This window comes from Megascapheus bottae, chromosome 22 (genome assembly GCF_031878675.1).
Source record: "Megascapheus bottae isolate mThoBot1 chromosome 22, mThoBot2.hap1, whole genome shotgun sequence".
In the NCBI taxonomy this organism is placed as follows: domain Eukaryota; kingdom Metazoa; phylum Chordata; class Mammalia; order Rodentia; family Geomyidae; genus Megascapheus; species Megascapheus bottae.
In genome coordinates this window covers 14601092-14618315 of record NC_143530.1, presented here as the reverse complement: position 1 = coordinate 14618315, position 17224 = coordinate 14601092, and the positions used below count along the sequence as shown (strand labels likewise).

At 46.9% G+C, this 17224-nt stretch overlaps 1 protein-coding gene across 10 annotated transcripts; it reads left to right on the top strand.

Annotated features, from left to right (window-relative positions):
- Positions 1-198: 198 nt before the first annotated feature.
- On the top strand, positions 199-17121 carry Atat1 (alpha tubulin acetyltransferase 1). 10 transcript variants are annotated; one of them, XM_090356126.1, is made up of 13 exons: positions 199-305; positions 766-826; positions 1459-1550; positions 1666-1726; positions 1849-1962; positions 2403-2504; positions 10125-10170; positions 10284-10352; positions 12143-12214; positions 13042-13285; positions 16042-16121; positions 16212-16254; positions 16564-16821. In XM_090356126.1, the coding sequence occupies exons 1-13, from the start codon at positions 199-201 to the stop codon at positions 16736-16738; spliced, it is 1266 nt and encodes a 421-aa protein (XP_090212252.1). In that variant the 3' UTR covers positions 16739-16821. The 10 variants fall into 10 exon arrangements, with proteins under 10 accessions (XP_090212252.1, XP_090212246.1, XP_090212253.1 ...); XM_090356120.1 differs by lacking the exon at positions 16212-16254 and having other exon boundaries at positions 16564-17121; XM_090356127.1 differs by lacking the exon at positions 10284-10352.
- Positions 17122-17224: the final 103 nt, after the last annotated feature.

The window sequence follows — 17224 nt, the reverse complement described above, 5'->3', positions numbered from 1 at the left end:
TGCCCAGATGCTCACTGGGGAACTGAAGGAGCCTTAGGAATCTAGCATTGCGATGGCATCTCGGGGGCCGCCCGGGGCAGGGCGACCCCTGGGGGCGGCCCCAGAGCTCCCCCACCTCCTGGAAATGAGGCCGCGCGGGGCGGGGCCGCGGGCGGAAGTGACGTCGCGTGCGGGCGGGGCCGCCGCGCACAATGGGCCATGGAGTTCCCGTTTGATGTGGACGCGCTGCTCCCGGAGCGGATCACGGTGCTGGACCAGCACCTGCGGCCCCCGGCCCGCCGACCCGGAACCACAACGCCAGCCCGGTGACAGCTCAAACCCGCCCCACGGCCCTTCCCGCCCGCTTTCTCTCCCAACCCCGTCCAGGCACCACGCCCCCTTCTCACCCATTAGTAGCCTTTCCTCTCGAGGTCCCGGCTCCGCCCTTTCGGGGACTTTTGACTCTAAACGAATGCAATCCTTCTGTTGTTAGATCCAGTGACCTTTTTCACCCTTTGTGTCCAGTCTGGTCACAGACAAAGTCTGTTGTTGACCTACCCTCCCTGCTTCTCCATAGTAATCTTAACAAGGTTGGCGGGAGGGGACCAAGCTGGAAGGTGTAGCAAATGTTTCCAGGGCTGGGTGGCCAGTTGCCTTGGAAAGACTCCCTGGCTAAGGCAAAGGGCCCTACAGGTTGAGCCTGGGTCGGAGCTGTAGCCCAGTACCAGGAATGACTGGCCAGGGCCCTCTAATTCAATGAGTATCTGACTCTTTGTCTCTCTACAGTGTTGATCTGCAGCAGCAAATTATGACCATCGTAGATGAATTGGGCAAGGCCTCTGCTAAGGTATTGGAGGGTCTTAGATGGAGTAACGGGAGGGACTTTGTGGGGATGGATACATAAGGTAGGCTTAGGTTCCTAGGTACCTAGGGACTTGCAAAAAAATCTGCCTTCTGGCCTGGAGTGTGACCTACAAGTAGAGTGCTTGCCTAGAATGCAAATGGGTTAGATTCCTGGTACCACATACACAGGAAAAAAAAAAAAAAGCAGAAGTGGTGCTGTTGTAGATCAAGTGGTAGAGTGTTAGCCTTGAGACAGTCCAAGGACAGTGCCCAGGGCTTGAGTTCAAGCCCTAGAACTGGGCAGGGGGGGAGGGGAATCTGATGCTGGGCACAGTGGCTCACGCCTGTAATCCTGTAATCTCAGGAGGCTGAGATCTGAGGATCAAGGTTTAAAGCCAGCCCAGGCACAAAAGGACCTGAGAGACTTATCTCTAATTAACTTCTAGAAAATGGGAAGTGGGGCTTGGCTCAAGGGTAGGGTGATAGCCTTGAGCCAGAGAGCTCTGGGACAGTATCCAGGCTCAGGGTAGGGTGGTATCCTTGAGCTGAAGAGCTCAGGGTCAGTGCCCAAGCCAAGCTCAAGCCCCATGATCCACCAAAAAAAAAAAAAAAAAAAAAAATCTGCCTTCTTGACAGGCCCAGCATCTCCCCGCGCCTATCACCAGTGCATCAAGGATGCAAAGTAACCGCCATGTTATTTATGTGCTCAAAGACACTTCCCCTCGACCGTGAGTGCATAGTACTTTTCCATACCCTAATTCCTTCCTCCCACAGTCCTTCTGCCTTCTTTGACTTTTTATCTTGTTGCCTCTAGCTTGTTCATTATTTTCCCCATCCTTACAGGGCTGGGAAGGGAGCCATTATTGGTTTCCTTAAAGTTGGATACAAGAAACTCTTTGTACTGGTGAGTGTTACTGGAAGCTGGGCATCTGTACACGTTGGTTTGAGAGAATAAAAACATTAAAGATTAGAAGGCAGCAGAGATGCCTGGCTCCTAAACAAAGTGTATTCTTCTTGATTTCTAAGGATGATCGTGAGGCTCACAATGAGGTGGAACCACTTTGTATCCTGGATTTTTACATCCATGAGTCTGTGCAGCGTCATGGCCATGGGCAAGAACTCTTTCAGTACATGTTACAGGTATCATTATCTCTTCACTGGTTCATCTAAAAGGAGATCAAAGTGGCCAGGTGGCTCATACCTGCCATCCTAGCTACTCAGGAGGCTGAGATCTGAGGATCAAGGTTCAAAGCCAGCCCAAGCACAAAAGAACCTGAGACTTATCTCCAATTAACCTCTAGTGGGAAAAACAAACAAACAAACAAACAAAAAACAGAAGTGGGGCTTGGCTCAAGGGGTAGGGTGGTAGCCTTGAGCTGAAGAGCTCAGGGACAGTGCCCAGGCGAGTTCAAGCCCCAGGACCCACGGAAGAAAAAAAAAAAAAAAAAAAACAACCTCTTGTGTCCTTAGTCCTTCCAAGGGCCTGGCTATTCTCCCCTCCCCCACGTTCCCATTTCCTCCTATTCCCTCCCCAAGTTCCTGAATTCCTCTTCCTATGCTGAATCTCTTGGTCCCTGCAGAAGGAGCGAGTTGAACCACACCAACTGGCCATTGACCGACCCTCGCCGAAGCTGTTGAAGTTCCTGAATAAGCACTACAACCTGGAGACTACCGTCCCACAGGTTAGAGGCCCAGCGGGTAGAATTTCACTGGACATTTGCATTGAATTCATTTATTTGGGGCAACAAAGTGTGCCTTCTAAGAGCTCTTTACTTTTCCCTTTCACAAACAATTTGTTTTATATAGTTCTTCTTTTTCTTCTGGTATCATTGTGTATTTCACAGCTATTTCACCCTTATATGTTTTGGTTCTTTATCATGGGCTATTTTTCATACCTCATGTTCATGACCAGCGTAGCCAGCTCATTTCCACCACCTTGTTTTCACATGGGCGATTACCCAGTAAGTCAATGTTTATTGGAGGGCTACAATATGTCCATTCCTCATCCTCAGGGAGCTTTGGTCAATCACAGGGAAGGTAATCTTGTAGCTGCAGTAATGGATTACTGATGCTGTCCATTCAGTTAGCAAATATTTCTAAAATGTCTGTTGTGGAACAAGTGATACTTTATTCAGTGAAGTAGACAAATGTGGGGCTGGGAGTTGGCCTAATGGTAGAGTGCTTGCCTAGCAAGACCTGGATTGATTCCTTGGTACCACATACATAGAAAAAAGCTAGAAGTGGTGCTGTGGCTCAAGTGACAGAGCACTAGCCTTGAGAAAACCTAAGGACAGTGCTTAGGCCCTGAGCCCAAGCCCAGAACTGGCCCCCCCCCAAAAAAAAAAATAGACAAATGTCTCTGCTTTTGTGGAGCTAATATTCCATTTGGAGAGACATGCATAGACAAGTAAAGTATAATATGGTGAATGTGAAGCACTCTGGAAAAACGAGAACAAGTAAGCAGCTTGGGAGTGCCGGCGTGGGCAGTGCTACTGTGGGTGTATGTGAATGTATACACATAACACATATAATTAGGAAGCTCTCACTGTGAACATATCATTTGAGCATATTTTAGAGTATCTGGATGGACAGCATCCTACACAAAGGGAATGGCTAGAGCAAACTCTACAATGTTGGAGTATGTCCTGAAAAGTGGTATGAATCGGGATAAAGGCAGTAGATGAGCCGTAAGAAATAAGGAAGGATCATTCTGGTTGTGATCTTGTTTTTATTGCATTTGTTTATTTGTGGGACTGGGGTTTGAACTCAGAGCCTCACACTTGCTTGGCTTACTTGCACTGCTAATCTACTCTCCTCTTGCTCTACCACTTGAGGCACACCTCTAGATCTGCTTTTTGCTTTTCTTGTGCTAGTACTGGGGCTTGAGCTCAAGGTCAGGGTGCTGTCCCTTAGTTCTTTTGCTCAGTTAGCATTTTACCACTTGAGCCACAGATCCACTTCTAGCTTCTTAGAGGCTAACTTGGAGATAAGAGTTTCATGGATTTTCTTGCCCAGGCTGACTTTGAATGGGAGTTTCTCAGATCTAAGCCTTTTTTTTTTTTGCCAGTCCTGGGCATGAGCTCAGGACCTGAGTACTGTCCTTGGGCTTTCCTCAAGGCTAAAGTTCTATCTTGAGCCACCGCACCACTTATGGCTTTTTCTATGTATGTGGTACCGAGGAATCAAACCCGGGTCTTCGTGCATGTTAGGCAGGTACTCTACCACTAGGCCAAACTCCCGGCCCAAAGATCTAAGCCTCTTGAGGAGCCAGGATTTCAGGTAGGAACCACTTGTGCCTGGCTTGCCCTGTTTTTTTATTGGTTACTTTTGATAATAGAGGGTCCCATCTTTTCTGCACATGTTGGTCTTAAACAGTGATATTTGGAACTTACCTTCCTAAGTATGGAGATAAGTTACCAGCATGGGAAAATATTAAATATTTTGAAGGTAAATCAAGTAAGAGTTCTTGAGACAAAGAGAGGAGTTAAATTTACTCCAAAGCCTGAACTCCTGGAAGAGCGACGTTGCCTTAAATATGATAATAGATTGGCTTTGGGAGCAGATATTGAGAATATGGGTTTTTGTTTCTCAGTCATGGGGCTTAAACTTGGGGCGTGGGAGCTGTCCTAAGCTCTTTTTGCTCAAGGTTAGTGCTCTACCACTCTTAGCCACAGTGCCACTTCCAGTTTTTGAGTGATTAATTAAAGATAAGAGTCTTACAAGAAGGCCCGGTGCCAGTGGCTCCTGCCTGTAATCCTAGCTACTCAGGAGGCTGAGATCTGAAGATCACAGTTTAAAGCCACTCTGGGCTGTGAGACACTTATCCTCTTAGCTCCAATTAATCACCAGAAAAGCAGAAGTGGTGCTATGGCTCAAGGGTAGGGTGATAGCCTTGATCTGAAGAGCTCAGGGACAATGCTCAGGCCCATGACGGACAAAAAAAAAAAGAATCTCCCATGAGACTCCTTCCTGCCTAGGCTGGCTTTGCACTGCAGTCCTCAGAGTAGCTAGGATTACAGGCATGAGCCACTGGCACCAGGCTTTTTATTATTGTTATTAATTTTTTACTAGTATATATTAATTGTTTAAAGTGAGGCATTTCATTGTAATATTTCCATACATGCATATGTTGTACTTTGATTATATTTCCCTGCTTGATTTTTCTTTTTTATCCCTTGATTCTCCCTCTTTACTCACCCCCCCTTTTTTTTTCACTATTCTTGAAATTTTTTTTGGGGGGGTGGCCTGAGCATTATCCCTGAGCTCTTCAGCTCAAGGCTACCACCATAACCCTTTAACCACAGCGCCGCTTCTGGTTTTCTTTTTTCTTTTTTTTTTCTTTTTTTGTGGGTCATGGGGCTTGAGCTCAGCCTGGGCATTGTCCTTGAGCTCTTTAACTCAAGGATACTACCCTACCTCTGGGCCTGGACATTGTCCCAGATCCACTGCTCAAGATTACTACCCTACCTTTGGGCCAAGCCCCATTTTCCATTTTCTGGAGGTTAAATGGAGATAAGAGTTTCAGGTCCGGGCCGGGAGTTCAGCCTAGTGGTTAAAGTGCTTGCCTAGCATGCACGAAGACCGGGGTTCGATTCCTTGGTACCACATATATAGAAAAAAGCTGGAAGTGGTGCTGAGGCTCAAGTGGTAGAGCTCTAACCTTGAGGAAGTCCAAGGACAGTGCTCAGGCCCTGAGCTCAAGCCCAGGACTGGAAAAAAAAAAAAAAAAGTTTCAGGTCCTTTTGTGCCAGGGCTGGCTTTGAACCTTGATCCTCGGATCTCAGCCTTCTGAGTAGCTAGGATTACAGGCATGAGCCACCGCACTGGCTAAAATTTTATTCTTTCTTATTTTTAAATTTCTCCTTTTTTATTTTTATATAAGTTTAAGAATACAATGCATCTTGATTAATGGCACCCTTTTCATGGTTCTCCCCTATCTGGTCCAACCCCACCCATTGGAAAGGGCTGGAGTGGTGGTGCAGACCCATAATCCAGCCACTTGGGAGAAGGAAGTAAAAGGGTTGGGAATTCAAGACCTGCTCGGCAAAGATAGCAAGATCTGGGTTGTAAGCCCACACCTACAATGCTAGCTACACAGGATACTGAGATTTGAGGATCACTGTTGGACACCAAATAAGGCAGACAAATTCAAGAGACTTCCAGTTAACCAGAAAAGGTTGGATGTGGAGACTTGCCTCTAGTGCAGAGCATCAGCTTTGAGAGAAAAAGCCAAAAGCCAAATGAGAACAAGAGATGCTGAATTCAAGCCCCCGCACTGGCATAATCAGCCAGTATATAAACCTAAATCTAAGTAGATGAGCCATCTGTAAACAAATCTAAACAGATCATACATCCATCCATCCATATAAAATCTAAGTAGATGAAGCCATCTGTAATTCTAGTGTGTTCCATATTTTAAAAACTAAACAAAAGCAAAGATATAAACCATTCACTAGCTAGAACACTAGCCTTGAGCAAAAATTGCCTAGGTACAGCACCCAGGCCTCAGGTTCAAGCCCCACAACCAAAAAAAGAAAAAGTTGGCTAAAAGCATGGCTCAAGTGGTAGAATACTTGCCTAGCAAGGCCTTGATTTCAAACTCTAGTATACCCCCAAAACAAAGGTGAATTTTTGTTAGGTAGTCAAAGTATGCAGGTTAAAACTGTTTTCTAGTCAGAATCTGGTGGCTCACACCTGTAATCCTAGCTACTCAGGAAGCTGAGATCTGAGGACTGCATTTCAAAGTCAGCCTGGGCACAAAAGTCTGTGAGACTCTTATCTCCAATTAACCACCAGAAACCAGAAGTGGTACTGTGGCTCAAGGGTTAGGGTGGTAGCCTTGAGCTGAAGAGCTCAAGGACAGTGCCCAGGCCCAGAGTTCAAGTCCCATAACTGCCCCCCACTCCAAAAAAAGAAAAAAAAAGTCTTCCACATAGAAAAATGAACATAAAGAAGCCAGGTGCTGGTGGCTCACATTTGTAATCCTAGCTACTCAGGGAGCTGAGATCTGAAGATCCTTAGTAGGAAAGTCTATAAGACTATTATCTCCAATTGACTAGCAAAATATCTGGAAGTGGAGCTGTAGCTCAAGTAATAGAATGCTAGTCCTTTAGCAAAAGAAACTCAAGGGGCCGGGAGTTTGGCCTAGTGGTTAAAGTGCTTGCCTAGCATGCATGAAGACCCGGGTTCGATTCCTCAGTACCACATACATAGAAAAAAAGCCGGAAGTGAGGCTGAGGCTCAAGTGGTAGAGCTCTAGCCTTGAGAAGATCCAAGGACAGTGCTCAGGCCCTGAGCTCAAGCCCAGGACTGGCAAAAAAAAAAAAAAAAAAAAAAAAAAAAAAAAAAACTCAAGGATAGTACCTAGGCCCTGAGTTCAGGCTCCTGGAACAGCAAAAGAAGAAAGGGAAGGAAGGAAAAGAAGAAAGGAAGATAGACAGACAGACCAACATAAGAGAAGGCAGAGAGATATGAAACCACCTTTCCAAGGCACTGCTAGCTATTCTGGTGACAGGAGTGGTAGGCCAAGGTGAGAGTAAATTGGTAGACATGATAGCAGGGTCTATTGAGTAAGACCTTCCACAACGCATTTCTCCATTAGGAGGCAGCAGAGAGCAGCAAAGGAGTGCAGCGTTTGTCATCTGTCCCATGAGCCAGCCTGCAGGAAAACCAAAGCTGTCAGTATAGATCGTAATGATAGTTTTCTGTGAGGTCTGAGTGTCATCATCTCAGATGATTCTTACACGTCTCTTTGAAGTAGATGTTATTTGGGTTTATACATATTGGGAATTTGACCAAATTCACATGTGGAAGCCCAGCTTTGATCCAATTACTTTTCCTTTTATTTCAGGGGAGGAGGGAAAGGCAGTCCTGGGGCTTGAACTCAGGGCTTGGATGCAGTCCCTGAGGGCTTTTGTTTGTTTGGGTTTTTTTTTTTTTTTTTTTTGCCAGTTCTGGAGCTTCAGCTCAGGGCCTGAGCACTGTCCTTGGACTTTCCAAGGCTAGTGCTCCACCACATGAGCCACAGCACCACTTCTGACTTTTTCTATGTATTGGCACCAAAGAATGGAACCTGGGTCTTCATGCATTCTAGGCAAGCACTCTACCACTAGGCCATGCTCCTAGACGATGTCCCTGAATTTTTGTATTCAGGGATAGTGTTCTACCACTTTGAACCATACCTTTACTTTGGCTTTTTGGTAGTTAATTGGAGATTAACTGCCAGCCTGCTAGAGCTTGCTTTGAACTCTGATCCCTAGATCTCATCCTCCTGAGTAGCTAGAGTTATAGGCATGGACCATCAGCACCCATCTACTTACTTTTTTGTGTGTTGGTCATGGGGCTTGAACTCTGGGGCCTGGGTACTGTCCCTGAGCTCTTCAGCTCTAAGCTAGCACTCTATCACTTTGAGCCATAGTGCCATTTCTGGTAGTTCATTGGAGATAAGAGTCTCATTGCCTGGCTGGCTTTGAACCATGATCTTCAGATCTCAGTCTCCTTGGTAGCTAGGATTACAGGTGTGAGCCACCAGCACCCAGCTTGTGTACTTACTTTTTAAGATACAGCCTCACTATATTGTGCCAGCTAGCCCTGACTCCCTAAGTTCAGCTGATTATCCTACCTTAGCCTCCAGAACAGGGACTACAGATGTGCAGTGCTAGGGATTGAATCTATGTCCTAGTGCATGCTAGGCAAGTGCTCCACCAGTAAGCTATACTTTTTAAATTTCTACACTATATTCTTGGCTGAAACATTACAACTAGAATCAGAAAGCTAGTGGTTGAGGCCCAACTCTACTAATCATAACTACTTGGTTTTGGGTTAGCTATGTCCTCAAGACTTTCTGCTTTAAAATTAATTTTTTTTGTACTCATCCCTTGGGCTTTGGGCACTGTTCTTGAGCCTTTTTGCTCACGGCTAGCACTCTTCCACTTAAGCCACAGCTATTTCTGGCTCTTTTGCTTGTTAATTGGAGATAAGGCTCACAGACTTTCCTGCCTGGGCTGGCTTCGAATCGTGATCCTCAAATCTGCCTCCTGAGTAGATAGGCTGGAAGGAAGGTGTCAACCACTGATGCCTGGCCCCTTGTTTTTCTTAATTTTGTAGGATATATATAAATTCTTTTTCTTGTCTCTCTTTTCTTTTTCTTTTTTTGCCAATCCTCAGGGCCTGAGAACTGTCCTTGGGCTTTCTCCACTTGTCTCTTTTTACACAGTCTTACTATGTGCTACAGTCTAACCTTTAACTCAACCTCCTCCGTGCTTGGATTACATGGAAGAGCCATCATGCCTAACTTTTTATTTTGTTGGTAATATGAGGCATAGAATTTTTATTTGCTTTATTTGGCAGCACTGGTGTTGGGCTTGGGGACTTTACACTTGTTGATCTATTCATACTTAGCAAGTCCTTGGTGCTGAGCTTTTTTTTTTCTATTATTCCTCTCACCCGTGGTCCCCCTCCTCAACCGGTCCTAGGGCTTGAACATTAAGGCTTTCACATTAAGAATAAATTCTAACTCTAGCCTCAGCTCTTTGTTCTCTGAGTGTTTTGTTTTTTTTTTTTTTTGCCAGTCCTGGAGCTTGAACTCAGGGCCTGCGCACTGTCCTTGAGCTTTCTCAAGGCTAGCACTTTACCATTTGAGCCACAGCACCATTTCCAGCTTCTTTCTGTGTGTGTGGTAGGAATTGACCCAGGGCTTTGTACATGGGTGTGCTTGTTATTCAAAAGATAAAACGTGGAAGTTTTAGCCCTTAGTAGATAGACAGTCTATTACTTGATTCATCATGCCTCCAGCCTATTTTATCTTTTTAAAAGATGGTTGGAGGGACCGGGAGTTTGGCCTAGTGGTTAAAGTGCTTGCTTAGCATGCATGAATACCCGGGTTCGATTCCTCGGTACCACATACAAAGAAAAAAGCCGGAAGTGGTGCTGAAGCTCAAGTGGTAGAGCTCTAGCCTTGAGGAAGTCCAAGGACAGTGCTCAGGCCCTGAGCTCAAGCCCAGGACTGGCAAAAAAAAAAAAAAAAAGATGGTTGGAGGCCAGGTGCAGGTAGCTTATGCATCTGATCCTAGCTATACAGGAACTTAAGACCTGAGGATCAAATCCACACAATACACAATTTGCTTTGAGGTCCTTTATAGCTGGAAATTTATCTGTTGGGGTCTGGGATTTTGATCAGTCACTAAGGACAAGAACTGGCTTTTGTTCCTTGCAGAAGCCTATTTTTCTCAAACAAGTTCTGAAGCCAAGTAAGTGCTGAGTGGTTGAATGGACAATTATATTTTATTTGCCTCCTCTTCTAGGTGAATAACTTTGTGATCTTTGAAGGCTTCTTTGCCCATCAGCACCGTAAGTCTTCTCACTTTCTATTGGTTTCATAGCTGGGAAAAGGGGAAGGAAAGAGGTGGGCTCTTGGTCCCACTGGCCCCCACTGAGGGCCACCACCGCTTCCTTCCTCACAGGGCCCCCTGCTCCCTCTCTGAGGGCAACTCGACATTCTCGTGCTGCTGCGCTCGACCCCACGCCTGCTGGTAAAGCCTGCATTGAATGGGTAGAACTGTAGTACAGTGATGCGGATTTCTCTAGAGGCACCAGCAGTGCTGTGTGTGGGCAGTTTCAGAAAAGTTCAAAGCAACCCAGGTCGCCAGCATTCATCTTGATTGGCCTTTGCTCTCCTAGAATGCAGTGTGTTTTATTCTTGTCAAGAATCTAGGGGCCTTTCAACTGCTCTACCAATAGAGCCACTCCCTCAGGCCCATACAAGGAGGCCAGGTTTTGAAACTCTTCAGAGCCTGTTTAAAGATGGATCTCAATGGAATCTCTTGCTTTCGTCCTCAAAATAGGCCACAGTTACTTTCCTTTGTAAATTTCTCAGGCTTCTCTCAGCCAGGCAGGGTCTGGCCAATGCAAGCAGTTGTTCTATTTCCAGTCTTGGCATAAATGATCCAAAGTTGAAATATTAGTTTTAGAAGATAACACTCAATACTTGTAACTTTTTTGTTTTTGTACCAGTATTGAGACTTGAACTCAAGGCCTTGAGCTTTCACTTGGCTCTTTTGCTTAAGGCTAGTGCTATAACACTTGGGCCATAGTTCCACTTCTAGCTTTTTGCTGGTTAGTGGGAGATAAGAATGTCAGTTGTTTTTGCATAGGTTGGCTTTGGGCCATGATCCTCAAATCTCAGCCTCCTGAATAGGATTACAAACTTTATAACATTTTGAACTACATAATGAAAATTGACCTGGAGAAATCAAACGTGCAGTACTGCGCAGGTTTTCCAACCCATCTCCACACCCACGTGTGTAGATGGACATCTACCAGCCCAGGCCCTCCGCCTCCTCCCCTCAATACATCCTCCAGGAGAGTCGTATGGCCTTCACTGGCTGTACAGGGCTTGTTGGACCAGAAGGACTCCTGCCTGGTCTGTCCTTGCACTTGGCCCTCACCTTCCTCTGTCTCCAGGGAAGGAAGTAACATCCAATCGAGAAAGAGAACGGTGTGTGGACTGGGGTTAGCTCCACCAGCATCAGACACTGCGTGACTCCTTACACCCATGCCTCACCTAGAGCGGCTCCTGTATGCCTCCGGCAAGGCAGGAAGGACAGGGAGGATGCAGGGGTGAGGGGAGCACACTGGCCAAGTCAGCCTACAGGGCTGCTCTATTACACATGGTACAGAACCTAAGAGGAAGCCGGAGGCCGAGCCTTCGCCAGAATATCAGTCAGCTCCCATGTACAGATAGCAACTTTTCAGATGCCTATCATTTATCCTCGTCCCTCTTTTTTTCTTAGTTTGATAAAATGGATTTTAGTCTCTGCGTCTTTTTGCCAGGGAGGAAAGGTTCTCCTTACCCCACCCTACGCTGCCCTCTCCAGAGCATTTCCTAATTAATCAAGGGCTTTGTCCATCTCATCTAGAGGAACTCAGGGTCCTCGCTGACCTAGCTGAGACCATTCCACTGCCCCAGAATCCCAGGGGGGCCTGACAGCACCCATGGACAGTAAGAGCTCGCCTCCCCTCGGCCACCTTTCCCTGCATCTCCCAGGCTCCCAGTCTCCCCTTGGGTTTTTCTACTGTAACTATGTTTGGCCTGCTCCTTTTGGCTTTCCCCAAAAGTGCTCCAGCATTCTCTCCTACCCCCAACTTCCTTTGGTGTGCTGGCTTTGCCACAGCACGGCTTCTGTGATGGCATTCCCAGAAGGAACTGTGGTATCAGGGAGCAGAGGTTTGGGGTTGTGTGGGGAGTGGCAGGGAAGAGGGGTACAAAGAGTATTTTCTAATGCTTCCTTTGTCTGCTCCCCACTCTTCCTCCCACCCCCAGCTCCAGCAAGGAAGCTGCCACCCAAGAGGGCAGAAGGAGACATTAAGCCATACTCCTCCAGTGACAGAGAATGTAAGAGGGGCTGGGGTAGGGTGAACAGGCTTGGGATCTCCACCCCCCCCCCCCCCAGTCCTAGGGCTTGAACTAAGATCCCTAACACTGTCCCTGAGCTTTTTTTGCTCAAGGCTAGCACTCTACCACTTGAGCTACACCACTACTTCTGGCCTTTTCTATGTATATGGTACTGAGGAATTGAACCCAGGGCTTCATGCATGTAAGGTAAGCACACTACCACTAAGCCAAATTCCAGCCTGTGCTTGGGATCTTTTTTTTTTTTTTTTGCCCTTTTCAGGACTAGAATTCAGGTCCTGAACACTGACCTCTGCTTTCTCAAGGCTAGTACACTACCATTTGAGCCACAGCACAACTTCCAGCTTTTTCTGTGTATGTGGTATCCAGGAACCGAACCCAGGTCTTTATGTATGCTAGGAAAGCACTCTACCAGTAGGCCAAATATGGCCCAAGCCCATAGGCCTGCTTAGGGACCCAGAGCAAGATGATGCCCTTTAAAAGAAATGATTTGGTCGGGCACAGTGGCTCACGCCTGTAATCCTAGCTACTCAGGAGGCTGAGATCTGAGGATCAAAGTTCAAAGCCAGCCCAGGCACAAAAGGACCAGAGACTGTTATCTTCAGTTAACCCCTAGAAAATGGGAAGTGGGGGTTGGCTCCAGGGTAAGGCGTAGCCTTGATCTGAAGAGCTCAGGGACAGTGGCCTGATGAGTTCAAGCTCCATAACCCACCAAAAAAAACAACTGATTTGTTTCTTTCCTAATCCTTGTAGTCATGACTCCTCTCTTCTTTTTCTTTTGTCCTGCCCTTTATCCTTCCCCTCCTCAGTTCTGAAGGTAGCTGTGGAGCCCCCTTGGCCCCTAAACAGGGCCCCTCGCCGTGCCATACCTCCAACTCACCCACCGCCTCGCTCCAGCAGCCTGGGAAACTCACCAGATCGGGGGCCCCTCCGCCCCTTTGTACCAGAGCAGGAGCTGCTGCGTTCTCTGCGCCTCTGTCCTCCCCACCCCACTGCCCGCCTGCTGTTGGCCACTGACCCTGGGGGCAGCCCAGCCCAACGTCGCCGCACCAGGTAATAGGAATTGGAGGGTTCAGTGGGCCAGCCTCAAGCCTGTCAGAGGAGGTTTACTGGAATCTGTCACTAATGTCAAGTATGAAACCATGATAGATAGGTGGGAAGAGTTTTAAAACCTTTTCAAGAAAAATACATTGACAGAGATTTGCAGAATTGCTCTGGGAAAAAGAACAAAGCAGCAGCTTAGAGCTTGGTAGGAAGCACAGACCCTTGTGTTGGTAAGAGGGTTGTGTGGAAAATGGGAAGACTTGGGCTTCCACTGGCTGTCCCCGCCCTCTCACTATCAAGGACAAGGGAATAGTGGTTTAGCGCTTGTGGGGATGGGGAGTGTGTCACACTGATTGGGAACCCTTGAGTTCCAAGGCACCTTGTGCCGTGAGTCCTTCCCAACAGGCCGGAGGTGGGCTTCTTTATTTATCTGCACTTCTCCAACTCTGACTTCTCTGTTTTTCTCTCTCCCCCATCTTCCCTCTCCCTTCCTTCTGTTCCATAAACATCCCTCCATAGCTCCCTTCCCCGCTCTGATGAGAGCCGATACTGACTGTCCCTTTCCCTCTGTGTCCATGGGAGACCTGGGGGTGGGCAGAGTCCCTTCTCCCTGAGAACCTGACCCACTCTTCTATTGCATCCTTCAAGACCCAGTGGGACCTGACAGGACCTGTCAGAGTCCTTCTTTCCCTTTCTTGGACAACTGGGTTGTCAGGGTTCCAAATAGCCTAATACTTTGTAGCTTTTCTTATCATAGAAGGCACCCTTGTTCTCCCAACCTGGGCTCTGAACACTCCCACAGACAGCCCAATCTGTTGCCAGACCCCTAGGTCCCACCTCGGGGGCTCCTATTGAGTATTAGAGAAGCACACTTGCTTGCCAGCAGACTCCAGACCACTATTGAAGGTCTAAGGGCCTTCTTCTTCCAGGAAAACCTTTTACGGAGTTCAGTCCACATAATAATCCCAGTTCCCTCTACAGTGGCCATTGGTGGCTCTAATACTGCTTTTGTGCCGGCTACTGCACTTATTACCCTCTCAGCCTGCTAATGCCAGCCAATGAGCAAGCTCTTTGTCAGAGCCGCCGAGTCAGGTAGGACAAGTACTCATTGGCTCCCCAAAGGAGTCCACTCAGTATTGCCAAACTCATTTCCATGTATTATGCTATATGCCTGGGGACCTCTAAGCTGATGTTGCTTTGGGGTGTCTAAAGGCGACACACTGCTTCCCCCAGATCCAGATTCTCTGAAGGACTTTGTTTCTTGGCAGGAGATCCCAGCAAGGACCCTGGGGTTACTTTTTTAGTCATGTTTCCGTAGATAGGCCTGGGTCTCAAGGATCTGTTAGATCCTCGACTCCCCTTCAAACTCATCCCTCCCTGGTAGATATGGTAATACATCCCTGTCTTGTGAGATTGTCTTGAGATGAGACAGGGGCCACCCTCCTTGGACTTCCTCTATTCTTTCCTTTGTAACCAGACTTCCCTCCCTACTCCATGTCCAGCATATAGAAAGATCCTTTCTTCCTCCCCCTTCCTCCCCCAAATGTATGGTAGTCCAAGTACCCCACTATGCCCCTTTAATCCTTGGGAGCAGGATCTCCCTCCCCTACTCCTCCCTTTTCTTTTCCCTCTCTGTGTTGTCTGAATAAAGTGAATTCTTTTGTGTTTTCTAAATTGACATTTTCAATGAGAAAAAAAAGTATCATAAAAGGAAAAAACAAGTGTCAGTCTCGTTTGTGCACTACCCCTTGTTTTCCTGGGGTCTTTAGACCTCCGTCCTCATTATGTTCACTTCTGAGATCTTCAAATCTTCTTCTATGGAGCCACAGCACTTCTCTTCCAGGCTCTATCTGCCTCTCTCCATTATCATTTGCTGGTTGTCTCTTGCAGGTTTGGTCTCCGCTCAGGGAGCGGTCAGATCCCTCTAGGTAGGCTCTGTATCCATTCCTCCAGTTCTCCCAGTAGCTCCTTCTTTACCCTGAAATACCAAGATTTACTATTGTCTTGGGATCCACTTATCTCATGACTGCTGTCTGGGTTCTTCTTCCTACTCTGTGATGCCCTGGTGTCTCTTGTCTCAAGACAAACCCTTATTTCCTCTGATAGCCTATTTGTCATTCTCCAAAAACTCCTTTTCCTCCAAAATTTGGTTTTGTTAGCCCCTACTTCCCTCTAGTCTGAAGTATCTCACACTGAAGTTAACCGTGTTTTCTAAACCAAATATCAAAGCAACAAGTCCCAACAGATTCTTTTTGTGTGTGTCCTGGTCCTGATGTCCTAGAAACAGCTTTTTGGCTCAAGACTAGAGCTCTACCACTTGAACCACAGTGCCATTCCTGGCTTTTTTTTTTTCTTTTTTAAATAACTAATTGGAGATAAGAGCCTCATGAACCTTCCTGTCCAGACTGGCCTTGAACTCGGATCCTTAGATCTCAGCCTCCTGAGTGGCTAGGATCACAGGCATGAGCCACCAGTGCCTGGCTTTTTTTTTTTTTTTTTTTGACTGACATGGTTTAGATCATACTATGCATTATCTCAGTTAAAGCAAGGAAACACATTAGGACTACTTCAGGAAATCTTGGGATATTAAATGAGCTTTCTCCCCTTTTCTGGAGCAAAGCTTACATTAGAGCCCGTTAGGAATAATAATTACCCTCTTCTCTTTGTTCCTGTGCTAGTTCTCATATTCTTTCCCTCTATTCTCTCATTCCCACCCATCTTTCATCCTGTAGCCTCTTTCCCATCATCTCCCATTTCTTCTACAGGGGGACTTCCCCAGGGCTGGTAGCCCAAAGCTGCTGCTATAGCCGCCATGGGGGACTGAATTCCACATCCCTCAATAAAGGTAAGTATTCACTCCTCCTTATCCTCAAATCAAGTAAGCCAAACACAGTCTACTCCAATCTCCCCATGCCCATGCGTGGTATTTCCACAGGCAACCAGGCATCCAAGCAGGGGGAACGGGAAACAGAGAATAGGTGAGGTCTAAACCCCTTCTGAAACAACTCATGCCTTCTGACTAACATTCCTGTCATCTATTTGCATCTCCTAAATCTTATTGTTTGGACAGCAGCTCCTCCCACAAGTCCTAACTAACATGGTAGACCTCTCTCTCTCCATAGGTGGAAGTCTGGTGCTTCGCTTTGCCATTCTCAGGGGTTAAGTCTGGACACAGTATTAATTCCTTGGTTGCATATCCATCATGTATCCCCTACATTAAGATTTGGTACCTAATATTACTTTTCACATCAGTGCCTCCATAACTCACTCTCCTCCCCGCTCACCAGGTCTGCCAGTCAGAAGCAGGTCTCCTCACAGGATGGGTCTGCGGAGGAAACCACACACACAGTTCCCCCACAGCCCCAGGCGCCATCACCCCCGTCCTGGACAGTGGGTGGGGACGTGTTCAACGCCAGGTTCATTCGAAACCTGCAAGAACTTCGCAACACCAGGCCTTGGTGACCACAGGCGCCCCCCAACCCCCACTTTCAAAGTCAGTATAATTTTTTCTTTCACTAAAGGACACAGCCAAGCCGCATTCCTCATTATGGATTTATTCGTTCGTTCACTCGTTCACCATTTTCTTCTCACTTTGACTCGTTTGTTTGGTTTTTGTCAGTCCTGGGGCTTGAACTCAGGGCCCGGGCACTGTCCTTGGATAGTTTTTGCTCAAGGTTAGCACTCTGCCACTGGAGCCACAGCTCCACTTCCGGCTCTGAGTATGTGGTACCAAGGAATCGAACCCCGCTTCAGGCAGGCACGCTAGGCGGGCACTCCTACCACTAGGCTATGCTCCTGGCCCTGTATCTTACTGTTAACCAGAACAATAAAGAATTTATTTTTTTAATTATGAGTTATTTTTTTAAGAGTGTTATTATTACAATCACACCACTCCTCATTCTCATTTTACGGCATTCAGCCATCGCTTTTGGCACAAGCCGGGCATAC